The sequence below is a fragment of the Prionailurus viverrinus genome, chromosome D2, assembly GCF_022837055.1.
Source record: "Prionailurus viverrinus isolate Anna chromosome D2, UM_Priviv_1.0, whole genome shotgun sequence".
Lineage (NCBI taxonomy): Eukaryota > Metazoa > Chordata > Mammalia > Carnivora > Felidae > Prionailurus > Prionailurus viverrinus.
The window spans coordinates 60421545-60440083 of record NC_062571.1 but is presented as its reverse complement, the minus strand read 5'-3'; the positions used below and the strand labels follow the sequence as shown (position 1 = coordinate 60440083).

Sequence of the window (18539 nt, the reverse complement as noted above, 5' to 3'; positions counted from 1 at the left end):
TTCCAAGCCTCTGCCATGAGGTTTGTGTCATTCTGCCTTCACTCTTTTTTCCCCAGCTTTATCGACATATAATTGGCATACAAAAGTGTGCAGGTTTAAGGGGTATAATATGTTGATTTAATACACTTACATACTATATTACAAAATGATTACCACCTGCCTTCACTTTTGATTCCAGTTAACTCAGTTCCTTCCTGCTATGTTCTCCACGTACAAGGCTTCACCTTTTACTTTGGTTCTAGCCACAATACTCCCCCACTCCCTCTTTGTTGGTAGACTGGCCAGAGCACAGTGGACTAGACTTTTGTCAAACATGATCTGAGAAATATCTGTATCAGAAACACTGAGGGGTGCCTGGATGGGTCAGTCGATTAACCATCTGGCCCAGGTCATGATCTCATGGTTCATGAATTCGAGCCACACATGGGGCTCTGCGCAGACAGCGTGGAGCCTGCTTCAGATCTCTGTCTCCCTCTCTCTGCCCCTATCCTGCTTTCATGTGCTCGCTAGCTCTCTCTCTCTCTCTCTCTCTCTCTCTCTCTCTCTCTCAAAAATAAAATAGGGGTGCCTGGGTGGCTCAGTCGGTTAAGCATCCAACTTCAGCTCAGATCACGATCTTGTGGTCCGTGGGTTCGAGCCCTGTGTCAAGCTCTGCACTGACGGCTCAGAGTCTAGAGCCGGCTTCAGATTCTGAGTCTCCCTCTCTCTCTGCAACCCCCCCCCCCGCCCCCACTTACACTCTATCTCTCTCTCTCTCAAAAAATAAACATTAAAAAAATTTAAAATACATAAATAAAATAAAATAAACATTAAAAAAAGTAACACTGTTAAATATGCAGATTCTTGAGACCCACTAAATTAAGTGGAGGGAGAAAAGCACAGAATCTGCACTACAATTTAACACACTCTCCAAATAATTCTTATGCATGGTAAAGTGTAGGACTATTGTAGCAGGCACTAATGAGTACTGGTTGAATGAATAAATGAATTGAATGAATGAATACTTTAGTTTCTTGCTGGGTATTCCAGTTTGACTTTTGATCCCAAACTTTAATCAGGGTCCTTGCTACCTGTTTTCAGTACGTACTGATGCTGTCTATCTGGATCTCCTCAGAATATCTGCACCCAGACTTCTTGTCACTATTCTCCCCCTGAAAGAATATCCTGCCCTTGCGAAACTTGAGTTGCCAACAGATGCCATGTTCCATCTACCTAGCTAAATTTCCTCTCCTTAACTCCTAGCCACATCCACGCACTTGGCCTACCTCAGCTAGCATGGAAAGCCTTTGTAGCTTTGAGCATCCTTATCTGGCTGATCTTGATAAAACAGTGTCACAGCACAAGACAGTGATCATGAAATTACTCAAAAGCCAAATATAATGTTTAGATGAATCCTGATCTTTCAATCACATAGGAATTTGAGGTGAGTGGTCCAGAGAACTTCAATTTGGCTCACTCTCTATGCGGATAAATCTTTCTCTTTTAACTTGTTACTATGATAGTTTTATATACACAGAAAAGTATGGAATAGCATATAATGGATTCCCTTCACTCAGCTTTCCACCTTCCAAATCCCAAGGCAAATCCCAAATATACCATTATGCCCATTTTTTATTTTTTTAAATGTTTTTATTTATTTTTGAGAGAGAGATACAGATAGAGCATGAGTGGGGGAGAGGGGCAGAGAGACTGGGAGACACAAATCCAAAGCAGGCTCCAGGCTGTGAGCTGTCAGCACAGAGCCCGACGCGGGTTTCAAATTCATAAACCATGAGATCATGACCTGAGCTGAAGCCAGACACTTAACCAACTGACTGAGCCACCCAGGCGCCCCATGCCCATTTTTATCTATGTGAATATATTTTAAATTTAGTCTCCTTGTTAGAATTAGGGACTATCTCAACATCTTTACCCGCCAAATACTCATTTTCCCATATCTATTGCTATGGAAAACTTCCCTTTAACTGCCCCCAAACATGCCTGACACCTTTTTTTTTTTTAATTATTATTTTTTTTAATGTTTATATTTATTTTTGAGACAGAGAGAGACACAGCATGAGCAGGGAAGGGGCAGAGAGAGAGGGAGACACAGAATGTAAAGTAGGCTCCAGGCTCTGAGCTGTCAGCACAGAGCCTGATGCGGGGCTCGAACTCACGAACTGTGAGATCATGACCTGAGCCGAAGTCAGACGCTTAACCGACTGAGCCACCCAGGCGCCCCATGACACCTTTTTTTACTCTTTTCTCTTTTTATTTATTTCTCCTATCCTACTCCAGGCAAACCTTATTCATTCTATCTCGAGAATATTCCTTAAGTGTCTTTCATTCTTTCCATACTTACTGTCCTGGCTCAAGCCCATATGGCTTCTTACCTGGACTATTATATAACCTCTAAGTGCCCTCTCTGCCTCTGTCTATTCCCTCCTCCCAAGTCCAATCTACTCTAAGTGAAACTGCTACAGTGGTCTTTAACCTTTGTTGTTATTGCCCTCAGTGGGAATCAGGTTCAGATGTAAATTATAGACCTTTCAGAAAAAAAGTATTTGCATGTGTTTATATCTTGAATGGGGGCCATGGACTTCAGATTAAAAAACCTCTGCACTATCAGCAACAAATGGAAAATTAAATTTTAAAAATAGCATCTTAAAAAAAAAGCATCTAAAAATAAATACCTAGGAATAAACCTAACAAAAAATGTACAAAGACCTCTACATAGAGAAATTAAAGACCTAAATAAATGGAAAGATGTACCATTTTCATGGATTGTAAAATTCAATAGTGTTACAATCGCAATTCTCCCCAAACTTTATATAGAGATTCAATGCAATAAAAATCATACCAGCATGTTTTGTGGACATTAACAAGCTGATTCCAAATATATATATGGAAATGCAAAAAGCCAAGAATAGCCAGTACAATGGGTGTGTGTGTGTGTGTGTGTGTGTGTGTGTGTGGAGGAACTGAAGGGCATATACTATCAGATATCAAGAAGTGATATAAAAATATAGTAATTAAGAAAGTATGATATTGGCACAGGAATAACAGAACAATGGAACAGAACAGAGAGTCCTAGAAACAAGCTATACAGACAGGTGGTATATGGCAAAAGTGACCCTGCAATGCAACATAGAAAGAATAATCTTTTCAATAAATGACATCGGATCAACTGGATTAAAAAACAAACTGAATTCTGTCCTCTACCTCACACCAAACATTAATTAATTAATTAATTCCAGATGGACTATAGATCTAAATGTAAAAGGTGGGGTACCTGGGTGGCTCAGGTGGTTAAGCGTCCAACTTAGCTCAGGTCATTATCACATGGTTCACAAGTTCAAGCCCTGCTCTGGGCTCTGTGCTGACAGCTCAGAGCTTGGAGCCTGCTTCGGATTCTATGTCTCCCTGTCTCTCTGCCTCTCCTCCACTCTCACTGTGTCAGTCTCTCAAAAATGAATAAACATTTCAAAAGAAAGAAAGAAAGAAAGAAAGAAAGAAAGAAAGAAAGAAAGAAAAGAAAGAAAGAAAGAAAGAAAGAAAGAAAGAAAGAAAGAAAGAAAGAAAAAGGTAAAACAATAAAGCCTTTCAGGGTCTTAAAGACATTATCTCTTTTTTTAATTAATTTTATTTTAAATAATCTCTACACCCACACAGGGCTCGAACTCATGACCAAGATCAGGAGTTGCATGCTCTTCTGAGCCAGCCAGACACCCCCTTAAAAAGACTATCTCTAGACTCATGTTCATAGCATTATTCACAATAGCCAAAAGGTGGAAGGATCCCAAGCATCTGGCAAGAGATCAATGGATAAACAAAATGTGATGTTTATATACGATGGAATATTAGTCAGCCTTAAAAAAGGAAGGAGGAGTACCTGGCTGGCTCAGTTGGTTAAGCATCCGACTCTTGGTTTTGGCTCAGGTCATGATCTCTCAGTTTGAGTTCCAGTCCCACATCGGGCTCTGTGATGGTGGCATGGAGCCTGCTTGGAATTCTGTCTCCTTCTCTCTCTCTGCTCCCCCACCTGCTCACTCTCTGTCTCTCTCAAAAGTAAATAAACATTAAAAAAAAAAAAAAAGGAAGGAAATTCTGACATATGCTGCAACATGGATGAACCTTGAGGACATCCTGCTAAAAAAAAATAAGACATTTACCAAGAAACAAATACTATAGGATACCACTTATATGAGGTATCTAAAGTAGCCAATTTCATGGAAACAAAGTAGAATGGTGGTTGCCAAGGGCTGAGGGAAGGGGGAAATGGAGAATTGTTGTTAAATGGGTATACAGTTTGTTTCGCAAGATTTAAAAAAAAAAAAAGCATCCAGTTTAGTCAGGGCTAAGCACAATATATGTCTACACAAGATGGGGTGGTGGGATCAGCACTGATCTACTGTAGGAAGTCAGAGTGCTAGCAGGATAAAGAGGATGTACATACAGGAATATGGCAGCCTTGGCAGCCCTGCATGGAGTGCTGGAATCCAAATGGACTGAGAAGAGCAACCTAGTGCAGGGTATCAGAGCCTGAAGTGAGAAAGATGTTCAAACAGGGAGTAGAGGTAGCAGCCTGATATGGGATTTTGGAGCCTGAGTAAGGTGAGGATGCCATCCATGTGGTAGATATCAGGAACAGCAGCAAGAGAAGAAACTGGTCACATATAGGGAAATTGACTGATAAAATACATTGAGGATAATGAAAACCAACTTACTGTCAGAAAAGGGAATTAAGAAAATTACTGAATGAAACCTATTACAGTGTTAGACTAGAACTGGACATATCAGAGTGAACTCATGGTTTGAAATAAATATGTAGAGTTAAAATAGTGATATAAATGCAGGTGTGCATGTTTACACATACATATATACCCTACCTCTGTCCAGTGAGAGGACCTGGGAGCAGTGAGACCCCAATAGCAATGAGTACATCTAACACCCATATCTTGACTTCTAAAGATCATTCTCTACTAAAAGAAACCAAGGCTACTGGGAGAAATCACTGATTCCAGGGCTGAGGGAAAAAATACAAGATGAGCCTTTTTAAATATAATAATACCTTCTTATACCAGAAAGAAAGAAAATGCTTAAAGAATGATGGGAATACATCAAAAAGACAAAGGAAGCAGCTTGAAAGCACGGTCATAAGCTAAACAGGGAACAGCTTAAGCATCAAAATAAATGACAGCACTGAGGGGCACCTGGGTGGCTCAGTCGGCTGGGTGTGTGACTTCAGCTCAGGTAATGATCTCATGGTTTATGCATTGGGCTTGCTGCTGTCTGTGCAGAGCCCAGTTCGGATCCTCTATCCCCCTTTCTCTCTACCCCTCCCCTGCTCACTCGCTCCCGCTCTCAAAAATGAGTAAACATCTAGGGCACCTGAGTGGCTTAGTCAGTTAAACATCTGACATTGACTCAGGTCATGATCTCGCAGTTCTCGCAGTTGAGTTTGAGCCCCATGTCAGGCTCTCTGCCGACAGATCAGAGCCTGAAGCCTGCTTCGGGTTTTGTGTCTCCCTCTCTCTCTGCCCCTCCCCTACTCTCTCAAAAATAAATAAACATTAAAAAAAACATTTTAATGAATAAACATTTAAAAAATAAATATAGTATCCAAAATCTATAGAGAACTTAAACTCAACACCCAAAAAAACAAATAACCCAGTGAAGAAATGGGCAAAAGACATGAACAGGCACTTTTCCAAAGAAGATATCCAGATGGCCAACAGACACATGAAAAAATGCTCAACATCACTCATCATCAGGGAAATACAAATCAAAACCACAATGAGATACCACCTCACACCGTCAGAATGGCTAACATTAACAACAATCGATTTGGTGAGGATGCAGATAAAGAGGAACCCTTTTGCACTGCTGGTAGGAATGCAAACTGGTACAGCCTCTCTGGAAAACAGTATGGAGGCTCCTCAAAAAATTAAAAATAGAACTACCCTGCGACCCAGCAATTGCACTACTAGGTATTTATCCAAAGGATACAGGTGTGCTGTTTTGAAGGGGCACATGCACCCCAAGGTTTACAGCAGTGCTATCAACAATAGCCAAAGTATGGCAAGAGCCCAAATGTCCATCAACAGATGAATGGATAAAGAAGATGTGGTATATATATATATATATATATACAATATAGTACTCAGTAATCAAAAAGAATGAAATCTTACCATTTGCAACAACATGGATGGAACTAGAGTGAGGGTATTATGCTAAACAAAATTGGTCAGTCACAGAAAGACAAGTATCATATGACTTCACTCATATGTAGAATTTAAGATACAAAACAGATGAACATAAGGGAAGGGAAGCAAAAATAATATAAAAACAGGGAAGGGGACAAAATGTAAGAGACTCTTAAATATAGAGGACAAATTGAGGGTTGCTGGAGAGGTTGTGGGTGGGAGGATGGGCTAAATGGGCAAGGGGCATTAAGGAGAACACTTGTTGGGATAAGCAATGGGTGTTACATGTAGGGGATGAATCACTGGATTGCTCCTAAAATCATTATACTATATGCTAACTAACTTGGATGTAAATTTTAAAAAATTAAAAATAAAAATAAAAATAGATAAAAATAAATGACAGTAATGGACTATAGCCCATCAAATAAAACAGGGTTTCATAAGCCCATTCTGTTACAAATAAATGGACTGAAAATCTGATGAAAAAAATAGGATAGTTACCTAGTTCCAAAGTCTCTTTCCATAAAATATTTACTACAAAAGAAAAAAATTTTTAAAAGAAGAAACTGGCAGATGCCACCTTAATGAAGTAAACAAAATGATAAGACAAATAAAAATCATGTGTCACCCGATAGGAGGCAATGAGTAAAACAGAGCATAACTTTTGTGGGATTTCTGCCAAAAATACATAACCTGGATCCAATCATGAGGAAAAATCAGATAAACCCAAATTGAGGGAGCATTCCACAAAATAACTAGCCTATCATGTTCAAAAGTGCCATAGTTATGAGAGTCAAAGAAAGACTAATGAACTGTTGTACACTGAAGGAGACTAAAGAGACATGACAACTAAATTCAATGTGTGATTCTAGATTCGATCGTTTTTGCTATAAAGAACATTACTGGAACAGGCAGCAAAGTTTGAATGGGGTCTGAGAGTTAGATCTGTAATTATACTCTGTAAATTTCTGAATGGTTTTATTATAGTTATGTAGCATGTCCTTATTTGTAAAATATACACACGAAAGCATTTAGTGATGTGACAACTTATACTCAAATGATTCAGGAAAAAATTTCATTTGTTTCATTTGAAACTCTTCTGTAATTCTGAGATTGATTCAAAATAAAATGTTGACAGAAAGAGAAAGGACTGCACTGGTAGTTATCAAACACTAAAGATAAAAGATACTGATATTATGCATGTATATATATATGCATGTTTATCAACATATACACCCCAATCAGGGTAACTACCTTTTTTTTTTAATGTTTATTTTTGAGAGAGAGAAACAGAGACAGAGTGCAGAGGCACAGGATCTGAAATAGGCTCTAGGCTCTGAACTGTCAGCACAGAACCCGATGCAGGGCTCGAACTCACAAGCCATGAGTGAGATCATGACTTGAGCTAAAGTGAGACACTTAATGGACTAAGCCACCCAGACACTCCAAGGGTAACCATCTTCTCTTGAGAAAGAGTGTATTAGTTTTCTGTGTCTGCTGTAACAAATTACCACATACTTGGTGGCTTAAAACAACATCAACTTATTATTTTACAGTTCTGTAGTTCAGAAGTCTGAAATGGGTCTCACTGAGCCAAAATCAAGGGGTCAGTGGGAATATGTTCTGTTCCGGAGGCTCAAGCTTGTCCTTTCCAGCTTCTAGAGGCTGCTTAACATTCCTTAGCTCATGCCTCTCCTCTCCCATCCTCAAAGCCAGCAACAGTAGATTGAGTTCTCACATGGCATCACTCTGACCTCTTCTTCTGCCTTCCTCTTACACATTTAGGGTCCCTTGTGATTAATACTGGGACCAACATGAACAATCCAGGATAATCTCCCTATCTTAAAGTCAACTGATTAGCAACCTTAATTCCATCAGTCGCCCTAATTCCCATGTAATTTAACATATTCACAGGTTTTTGGAATTGGGGAATGGGGGGGGGGGTGTTTATTCTGCCTACCCTAAAGAGTTTCCTTTATCCTGAGATTATATCCTTGCTATTTGTGGCATTTCTTTCTTTTATAAAATGATGGTGTTGTGATGATTCTTTTTTTTTTTTTTAAGTTTATTTATTTTGAGAGAGACACAGAGACAGAGAATCCCAAGCAGGATCCACACTGTCAACATGGAGCCCAACACAGGGCTCGTGAGATCATGACCTAAGCCAAAATCAAGAGTAGGAGGCTTAACCAACTGAGCCACGCAAGTGCCCCATTATGATTGTTTTTAAAGTACTGGTATGTAGAGGAAAAAAAAAAAACTTGCTAATCCCGTGAATCCTATGTAGTACAAAATCCTAGGTAGTACACAAAATCTTGTGACATTTTTTATTGATCCCTCAAATGAAAGTCTGAAAACAAACATTCTGTTCATACAAAGATACCATATCCTTGACAAAAGATTTGTATTTTTCAGAATATAAGGAACAAATCAATTTAAAAAAAAATGACCAAGGCTTGAATAGACACTTTACAAAAGAGTATATTTAAAGAGCCAATAAACCTAAAAAGGTGCTTGATTACAGTAGTCCCTAAGGAAATGCAAATTAAAGCACTGAGATAGTACCATTCATCTACTAGTATGGCTAAAATGAAAAAGACAGACAACAAGTGAGTGTTACAAGACCACGAAGCAACTGGAATTCTCATACGCTGCTGTTCGAAGTGTGAAATGGAAAAGAATTTCATCGTACTTATGAAAGCTAAACATTTTCATAGTCTATGACCCAGCAATCCCACTCCTAGATATATACTCGACAAAGATATGTACATAGGTTCAAGAAAAGACATGTATAAGATTATTCATAACAGCACAATTCACAACAGTCAAAAATTGGAAATAACCCAAATGTACATCAACAGTAGAATGGCTAAAAATACGAAGTATAGTCACACATTGGAATACTACACAGCAACAAGAATGAACACTCTACACCTAACAAAAACACCTGAATGAATCGTCTTACAAACAATGTGGGACAAAAGAAGCCAGACACTTAGAATATATACTGGAATGATTCCATTTGTATGAGGTTAAATACAAATAAAGGTAAAACTAATCTTTAGATATTAGATAATGCTTACACAGAAGTGATCACTGAGGTGCCTGGGTGACTCTTGATTTCGGCTCAGGTCATGATCTCATGGTTTGTGAGTTCAAGCTCCTCAGTGGGCTCTGCACTGTCAGCGCACTTGGGATTCTCTCTCTCTCCCTCTCTCTTCACCTTCCCTGCTCACTCTCTCTCAAAATAAATAAACTTAAGAAAGAGAGAAAGAGAAAAAGAGAAAGAGAGAAGGAAAGAAAGAAAGAAAGAAAGAAAGAAAGAGAGAGAGAGAGAGAGAGAGAGAAAAGAAAAGAAAAGAAAAGAAAGAAAGAAAGAAAGAAAGAAAGAAAGAAAAACAAGTGATCAGGGCACCCAGGTGGCTCAGTTGGTTAAGTGTCTGACTCCGGCTCAGGTAGGTCACGATCTCGTGGTTTGTGAGTTAGAGGCCCTCATTGGGCTCTCTGCTGTAAGCACAGAGCCCGCTTCAGATCCTCGGTCTCCCTCTCTGTCTGTGCCCCTCCCCTGCCTGCGCTATTTCTCTCTCTCAAAAATAGATAAACAAAAAAAAAAAATGTTTTAAGTGATCAGGGTAAAAACTGAATGAGCTATTTATGATTTATGTGCTTTTTTATATAATTCTCGAAAAAGCTTACACAGACACATACACAAAGTACACCAGAATATTATTTTTCAATATAATTCAATCCAAACTCCCCAGTACTCAGTATTTCTTTTCTTTCTTGTCTGCTATGCACCTATGTTCAAGTCATATCTATCTACTCAACCTGTGCCTGCCCATCTCCTGATTTTCTAACCTTTACCCAAACTACTCCCTCCTCTTCCTGGAATTACTCACCTCAAAAACAAGTCTATCAAAACCTATCTATTCTAAAGATCCAATATGAAGCTATCTTCTCCCACAAAGTCCAAAGATCTCTCCAGTTAAAACTGATTTCCCCTCCGTTAACTTCTGTAACACTCTGTGCCCCTATTTTGGCACTTACTGGTGTGCCTTAAGAGGTATTTATAAATGCCTATCTTCTCAATAGACTGTGAAGTTCTAGAGGAGACAGAAGTTTTATTTAATTTTGTATCTTCATCCCCTCCTGCCCCCGTAACCACCTCCCTCCATATGTAACACAATGCTTTGCAACTCAGTTTATGTTCACATTTTTATCAAATCACATTGCATGCCAACTATCATGGCTTCGTTTTCAGCTGTCAACCCACTGAATATGCCAAGTATTATTTAAAAGGAAAACACAGTGCTCCAGCACAATTTAGGAACACACAGTCCTAAATTCCCAATGAAAATCTTGGATACATAGGAGTTTAACAGTATAAATTATCAATTAATACATAATACATGGCAATTTACAATTTAAAATGAACTGAGAAGGAGAAAAAAAGAGAACGTTTTTAGGAAGGTAAAACTAATAACAGCCCATTTTCCAGTTAAGAAAATGAGCTTGGCTACACTGCAGTCCATGATCAAGTGCAGGTCTTAATTTGAGGCACTTGTTTTATAAGTATATGCACTCAGTATACTAAACTTAAATTTCTTATTAAAAACAATACACATTCGCTGTAGAATCTAGAAAACACTAAAGAATGCAAAGAAAATCACCCAAGTAATGCTTTTGTGTGTATGTTTACTAGTACATTTTCAGATGTCACTAAATATTTTGAAATATTTGAAATAATCCAATAATTCACAAACAACCACATTAACAATTTAGTGCTAATGTGTTAGTTCCCAAGTACAAGGATTTGTGCATCTGAGCAGCAAAAGTATTATCCACATGCTATAATACCTGGAGGTCTATTTCTATGACTTTTCAGTGAAAGCCTGAAATTCCCCCAGACATCTGAAAATACCAGTACCATATCTCTACAGCCTCAAGTTTAGGTGCAGAGAAGGGATTTAAGAGCTCTAACCCTGCTACCAAGGGAGTTGTTAAAGCATTATGTATGACCTTGATTCAAATTCTGTTACAGTTCAAATTCTGTTACAAATGCCACTGGAATGACATCAACTTTATCCTCCCCAAGGACTGAAGAATAGCTTGTAATAGTGATGAATTTTTCAGGGCATATCTGTGGATTAAAATCAAGATTCTATTTCTTAAGTTTTTTTTTTTTTATGTTTATTTATTTTTGAGACAGAGAGAGACAGAGCACGAATGGGGGAGGGTTAGAGAGAGAGGGAGACACAGAATCCGAAGCAGGCTCCAGGCTCCGAGCTGTCAGCACAGAGCCAGACGCAGAGCTCGAACTCACGGACCGTGAGATCATGACCTGAGCCAAAGTCAGAAGCTCAACCGACTGAGCCACCCAGGCGCCCCTCTAACTATTTCTTTATGCTCTTTTTTAATTGTACATAACATTATGCAAAGGCACCTGTTATATTAAATAGTGATTCTGAAAGTATCCAACCAGAAAGTGTTGTTCAGTAACCAAAGTGAGAAAGTGCTAGTCAGGACAGCATAACAATGAAGAGCAGAAAGAAAGCACAATAGCTGTCATAGTAAACATTTTATCACTCTTCTATAAATCAAGTGTACTAGAGTACAGACTATTGTTATTGAAGTGCATTATTGGGCAAGTTTCTCCCTCCCCCATGCCTTCTACGGGCAGAGTATATTTTCCTGCCCTTTGACTCTGGGCTTGCCCATGTGACTTGCTTTGGTTAATGGAATACTGGCAGGTGTGATACAACCAATGACTGAAAGGTACTTGAATAATTGGGCTTGCTCTCTTGTGCCTTTGCTGTAGTAATGAGAAGAGCTTTGCCTGAGAAGTCACCATTTCTTTAGTCTGAGCCCCAGAATATCATATGTTAACAGTCCTCAGTGAGCAGCAATGTCCAGAGTCACCCAGCTAAGCCCAGCCTATACCATCCAATATTCAGCAAATCCACAAATTCATGAGAATAAATGTCTACCATTGTGTGTGATGGTATTTTGTGGGTTTTATTACTCAGCAACAGCTAACTGATACAGTAATGCTGTGACTAAACTATAAAGTCTTACTCCACTTCCTCAGTAATTCAAATGATTAGAAAATCTATAGATAAGTCTGGACAGTAACTCTTCCACTCCAGCTATCATGTGACTAGCAAAGAAATATGCCATTATATTCCATTGTTTCTCTGCTCTTCAAAGATTAAAAATAGTGTAAGTCAGGGTTGAGTCAGACTGCATGGATTTGATGTCAGGCTCCTTGCTAGCAGAGTGACTTTGTACAAGTTACTTAACCTCTCTGGAATGAGTCTTCTTATCTGAAAATGGAAATAGTACTGAATCTATTATTGGGAGGATTAAATGAAATAATATCTATAAAGAATTTAGGGACATAGGGCTGGCTCAGTCAGAAGAGCATTCGACTCTTGATCTTAAGGTGGTGATTTCGAGCCCATTAGGCACAGAGATTAAAATAAACTTAAAAAAAAAAAAAAAAGAATTTAGAACAGCACATAGTAAACAATAAGTAAATGATAGTTGTTACCTATTCATGGCTAACTATATTTTTAAAAACACACAAAATTTAGAAAAACACAACTCTCCCACTTCTACTGTGGTTACCTCATTACTGACAGAGTCAAGTCAGGTAAGATCATAGCTTGGGAATAAGAAGGCAAGTATATCCTGGGGCACCTGAGTGGCTCAGTCAGTTGAGTGTCCGACTTCAGCTCAGGTCATGATCTCATGGTTCGTGGGTTTGAGCCCTGCGTTAGGATCTGCGCTGATAGCTCAGAACCTGGAGCCTGCCTCGGATTATGTCTCTCCATCTCTGCCCGTCCCCTGCTCACACTCTGTCTCTCCCTCTCTCTCAAAAATAAATAAACATCAAAAAAAATGTTTTTAATATTGCTAGAAAGTAAATGGTATTTTAAAACACTCCAATAGCACAAAGATTTCCTTTTTCTTTCTTCGTTTTAATTGTGATGCCATTTACCATAAAATAATCTTTTCTATACGTGATCAAGATCTTATATATATATCCCATCTTCCTTTAGCAATGGAAAAAAATTCTCATCTGCTTCCTCTTTCAGGATTTAAACACTATATAAATAATATACAATAATAAGTGCTCTCTTTTTTAAGTTTACTTATTTTGAGAGAGAGAGTGCATGCGAGAGGGGGAATGGCAGAGAGAGAGGGAGGAAGAGAATCCCAAGCAGGCTCTGCACCATCAGTGCAGAACAGGACACGGGGTTCTCACGAGATCATGACCTGAGCCAAAATCCAGAGTGGAAGGCTTAACTGACTGAGCCTCCCAGGCACCCTATCAGAAATTTTTTATTGCTAAATTAGAAAATGAACTTTAAAAAGAGACCACTTATTATCTGGGGCATCTGGGTGGCTCAGGCAGTTAAGCCTCCAACTCTGGATACCTGCTCAGGTCATGATCTCATAGTTCATGATATCAAGACCCCCGGATGGCATGGAGCCTGTTTGAGATTCTCTCCCTCTCTCTCTCTCAAAATAAATAAACTTAAAAAAAAAAAAAAATTTTCTGACAATCTTTCAAAACAGAATTTTCACTTTACAACTAATAATTCACATCTGGGCCACCTCAGTGGCTCAGTCCATTAAGTGACAAGATCTTCACTTCAGCTCAGATCATGATCTCACAGGGTTCGTGAGTTCTAGCCCTGCCTCTGGCTCTGCACTGACAGAGCAGAGCCTACTTGAAATACTCTCTCTCCCTCTCTCTGCCCCTCCCCCATGCTCTCTCTCTCTAAATAAACTTAAAAAAAAATTCACTTCCAGTAATACATTATGTACATCACAAACATGAACTCAAAAAATTAGCACAAAGAATTACCACTAATTCGTAATTACCCTAATACCTATATGAGTATCCAAAAAAAGAAACTGAAGGCTAATTTAAATTGAAAACAAGTAAAAGATACACAGAAACTCCGACAACTAAACTAAGAACTAGTTTCAAATGTTCACCCAACCAGCTGGTAATCAATCTCACTGACTTAAGGAAAAGCCCATCACAGTGAAAAAATCTGAGTATTTTAAAATGCAATTTCTTGCTTTTAGATACATATGCTTCTCAAGCAAATAAGAAGTTACTGAATCATATAATTCACCCGGTATTATCTCTGCAGTAATGTCATTAAGGCAAGGCATGCAGGAGATGTCAGTTCCTCAAGAAGTTAACCTCAAAAAAAGATGCTTCCAAAGCAAACCTAGTGTTTTTATTCACAAATTTGGGTGATCCCATTTGTATTTTTAGCTTGAACATCCAACTAGAATAGCATCCCTGGTAGCCAGTCTCAAAAGGGCATGGCCCCCAGCAATTTCCCTGTTTACGCACCTCATTCTTCTTGTCTCCAGGCAGAGATTATTTCCCCTCCCTCTGACTCTGGGCTGGCCTTGACTATCTTTGACCAAGAGTGACATTCTCAGACTTCCAATCCAAGGACTTAAAAGAACTGGCTGATTGCCTTCTACTTCCTATCTCTTAAAATGTTCCTTCTTAGAATCCAGGCACCATGCTTAACTAAATCCAAAGACCACGTGGAGAAAGTAGGCCCACATAAATTAGGACTGAAGGACTTCAGGGCTAACTGAACTCAGGCAATGGTCAGCCATGTGAGTGTGGCCATTCTGAACATTCCAGCTATCCTGGCGCTCCAGCCAACACCACGTGAAACAGAAAACCCATCATCAACCACAAATTTGCGAGAAATAAGTTGGTTTTTTAAGCTACTAAGTTGTGGGGTGGTCTGTTACCACAAATTATCTTTTATACTGTTTAACTTAGCTATCAATTCTATAAAAAATATTTTATATGCCCCAAAATTATTTCATCCAAGTTCAAATGTTTCCCCAGATCTAATATTCTGGGACTCATTTATCCCGTCCATTTTTTAAAATAAACTTCAAATCCAGCCCTCAACTCTTCTTTCCATCCACTGTGTATATTTTTTTAATATCTCAGAAAATGGTGCCTACATTCCCTCAATCATTTTCATTTCTCTTCTCAGACCCTCTTCCAGTTCCCATTTATCTATTCTGAATTATAATTTTGTCGACCAAGTATTAAGAAGGTACTTGAGGACCTGCTAAAGCTGAATGAGACATTAGCATACAGGTTATTCAATGTATACTACTGCTTTAATGTCATTTGTTTCTGAAAGTTAAACATTCTGCTTAAACTATTTTTTGACAAGTATCCAAGGGTAAACTTTAAATCTAGACTATGTGTAAATTATGGCCAACTCTGAATTAGCAGTCTTGTTAATAAGACTTTACTGTAAAATTCCTAATCAGAGCACTACATTAATGTTGTAATAAGCAAAAATCATGAAAGAGAGTATTTCATGTTGGCATATTAAATAAATTTTACATTTTCTTAAACCACGGAAATCAGGGCATCTGTATAAAATTGCCATTCACAATTCGCAATTGAGGGAAGGAATAAGACCCAAACAATCCAAAAACTATATAAAAATTTCAATTTGATTAAAAGGATCATTCTTCCATGTGGATTGTGCACTAATGACTTGGTACAAGCAGAAATAAAAGTTCTTCCTATCTCAAAACTGACTCAGTAAAGAGACGTGTTTTAGCAGGGTAAATGGGACCAAAAGCAAGTTGTGACTTACTCAGATTCATAATAAGACTGTGACTGGGCTGAAAAATACGAAATTTCTAACTCTCCATTCTCTGCTTCGGTTATTTAGGCGTCATTCTTGGTGACGCTCTTCCAGTTGGTCTTTTCTCAAACAGCAGCAGCCAAAATAGCAGGCAAGGTCAAAAATGAAAGTAACTAAAATTAAAGAAAAAATTCGCTTCTCCATATGAAAACTGACTCAATATTTAATAATGTGTGGTGCCCTAAAAGCTGCAAACTACTACATGGCCATCTCCAGATCCACTTTAACTCAATCGGGAGACCATTATCGAAACATTAACTCACTGGTACAAAGCAAAAATCAAGTAGTTGAGAATGTTCCTAGGCTGAGGTCTAATGAAGAGTAAAGAAGATGATCTCATAATGTCTCTTTATGATCTATAAATCACATTATTCCCTAAATCTGACACAATTGTCAAGATCAGGATTCCTCTAAGTAGGAAAACAAAAATAAGCATCTACCAATTTTCTAACTAAAATCTAGAAGCTGACATACAGGTTATTAAGCACAGAGATTATTTAATATAAAGTAAAATATAAAGCAACTTCCTGTTATTTCTAAAATCCAAAAAATTTTAATATTTTAGAATTTCAACAGCGGCAGAAACTCAAGAACCTTCCCTCAGGCCTAATGGCATTTTGTTAATGATACACTTGAACTTTAGGTAGGTGATTTTGAAAGCACTAAAGTTTCAGTAAATTTGACCAGTCTCTGAAAAAGTATTCTTATAAATGGGGCAGTTTAAAGCCTAATTTCAATTAGAATAGTGTCCAGGTTTATTTAGATTTGCTTTGGTATTTCAGGCAGAAACAAAATAACTATCAAAGAAATGAGATTTGGAATGAGAGGTTACAATTACTTCTGAAAAAGGACTCCACCGCAAATACTATCAGTATCCCTAAGGCCATCTGTTAAGATAGCAATCTATGCATTCCATCATCCTTTAGCAGTAACCACGAAGTCTGGTTTTACACCTAGGATATACAAGAAGCATCAGATTAAAGGCATCAAATATCAGCCTATACAAATTTGCCAAACAAGCACAGCCAAAGAAAAGCATGATACAAAGTTAAAGAACTAGGCTCCAAAGGATTTAAATACACCCAACAAATTCCAATCCAAGTTCATAGAGTGCTTCAACCTAAAACTGATAAGTAAACACCAATTCTGACATCTATTCCACTAATTACATCTCCTCTTTATCTCCTGAATTTCTCCACTGATCTCATCACTTCTTGGGAGCCCTGCGATTGTAATCTCCATGGCCTTTCCTTCCCCAGAAAGTGATACCGCACCAGGCCCCCATGTTTTACTGTCTTTACAATTAAGCACTATGGTTTATTTTACTCTGTTAGATACTAATTTCCCCCCAATCTCCTGTACCTGTTTCCCTGACAGGCCAATCTCTTGTGTTTTATCACCTCATCCTAGCTACAGTAATTAGCCTCTCCTTTCAAAATAGAGTATGTATCCCTTTTTGTGACCTTTGTAATTCTGACTCACCATCAACACCCCCTTCCTGTCCTATAGACTATCACCACAACCCTAGGTCTCCATCCCTAGCCCTCATCCTCGTGAGGATGGCCTCTTCCTTTCCAGAGTTTGTCAACACCAGTCTGGCCAAGCTGGGATTGTACCCTGAAGGCAAGGCTATCTCCCCTCCCCGCACCACCACCACCCCCACCCACCTTCTACAAAACAAGTCTCCCACCTGCCCTGGCTTTCTCTCCTCCACCCTTAGATCCATCTGCATCCCGTCATGCCGGTTCCCCCCATGCCCCCCACCTCAACGCTCTCCTTCCACTATCCCTCGCTCCCCTTCCCCACTCCTGAACGAACCTCCTCTCCTGGGCCTTACCCGAAACCCTGACACCGAGAAGGCCCTGCCAGCAGCCTCACGGCGTATCTCCTCCGGGCTTCCTCGGCTCTTCAGTAACTGTCCCCACGCCCCTTTCCCTCCAGGGCCCCGCGCGCCTCCCAGAGCCCCCTCCCTGATTAAGCTCCCGCTGTCACTTGGCCTCTCATCCACAAGATGGCGGAGCTGTTGCCCCCACCCCCGGGTCCTCTCCGCAACCCCCTCCCGCCTCCCTGGAGCTCTCCCGTCCCGTCCCTTCAGCTGCCCCCGCCGCGGGCCTCGGCCCAGGGTCCTGCTGCCCCCTCCTCCCGCAGACGGGCGGCCCAGGCCCGAGCCTCAGCGACGCCGCCAACGCCACCGCCTCCACAGTACCCCGGCCTGCGCCTTCTCCTCACCATAAACTTGAGCGCTTTTTCCTGCAGGACCGCCTCGGCTGGGTCCATAATCACCGGGGGCCACTGGGTCTGCACTCCGCCGGGGCCGCCCCCTTGGTGCCAGGCCGCAGCCAACGCAGCTCCCGGATCCGCCTCCTCTTCCTTCCCCCGCCCTCTCTTACCTCTCAGGCTCCGGCAGGGGGCCAACGAGGACCCACTGTTCCGTGCACATGCGTGAGCCCACTGGCTCACGGGATTTGTAGTGCCGGAGTTTCCCGCGGCAAAAAGCGAGGCCTAGTCGCGAACCGCAACTCCCGCGGTTCACTGCGGCACGGTCGCGGCGGCCAAAAGGCAAATCTAGACAACTCGCCATCAAGTAGAGAAAATAGGCTGATGGGAATCGTAGTTTACAGCCTCTACGGAT

The 18539-nt window shown here is 40.0% G+C and overlaps 1 protein-coding gene across 7 annotated transcripts in view; it reads right to left on the bottom strand.

Moving 5' to 3' along the window:
- Window positions 1–18290, bottom strand: part of BTRC (beta-transducin repeat containing E3 ubiquitin protein ligase) — a 181085-nt gene extending 162795 nt beyond the window's left edge. For 5 of the 7 annotated variants that reach the window (XM_047825442.1, XM_047825445.1, XM_047825446.1 and 2 more), the window contains exon 1: window positions 18137–18290. In XM_047825442.1, the coding sequence (XP_047681398.1) occupies window positions 18137–18184 (48 nt within the window). In that variant the 5' untranslated portion in view covers window positions 18185–18290. Of the gene's footprint in view, window positions 1–15856; window positions 16167–17744; window positions 17820–18136 lie in introns of those variants that run through there. The other 2 variants (XM_047825443.1, XM_047825444.1) reach the window with 2 other exon arrangements.
- Between the last annotated feature and the right edge of the window lie 249 nt (window positions 18291–18539).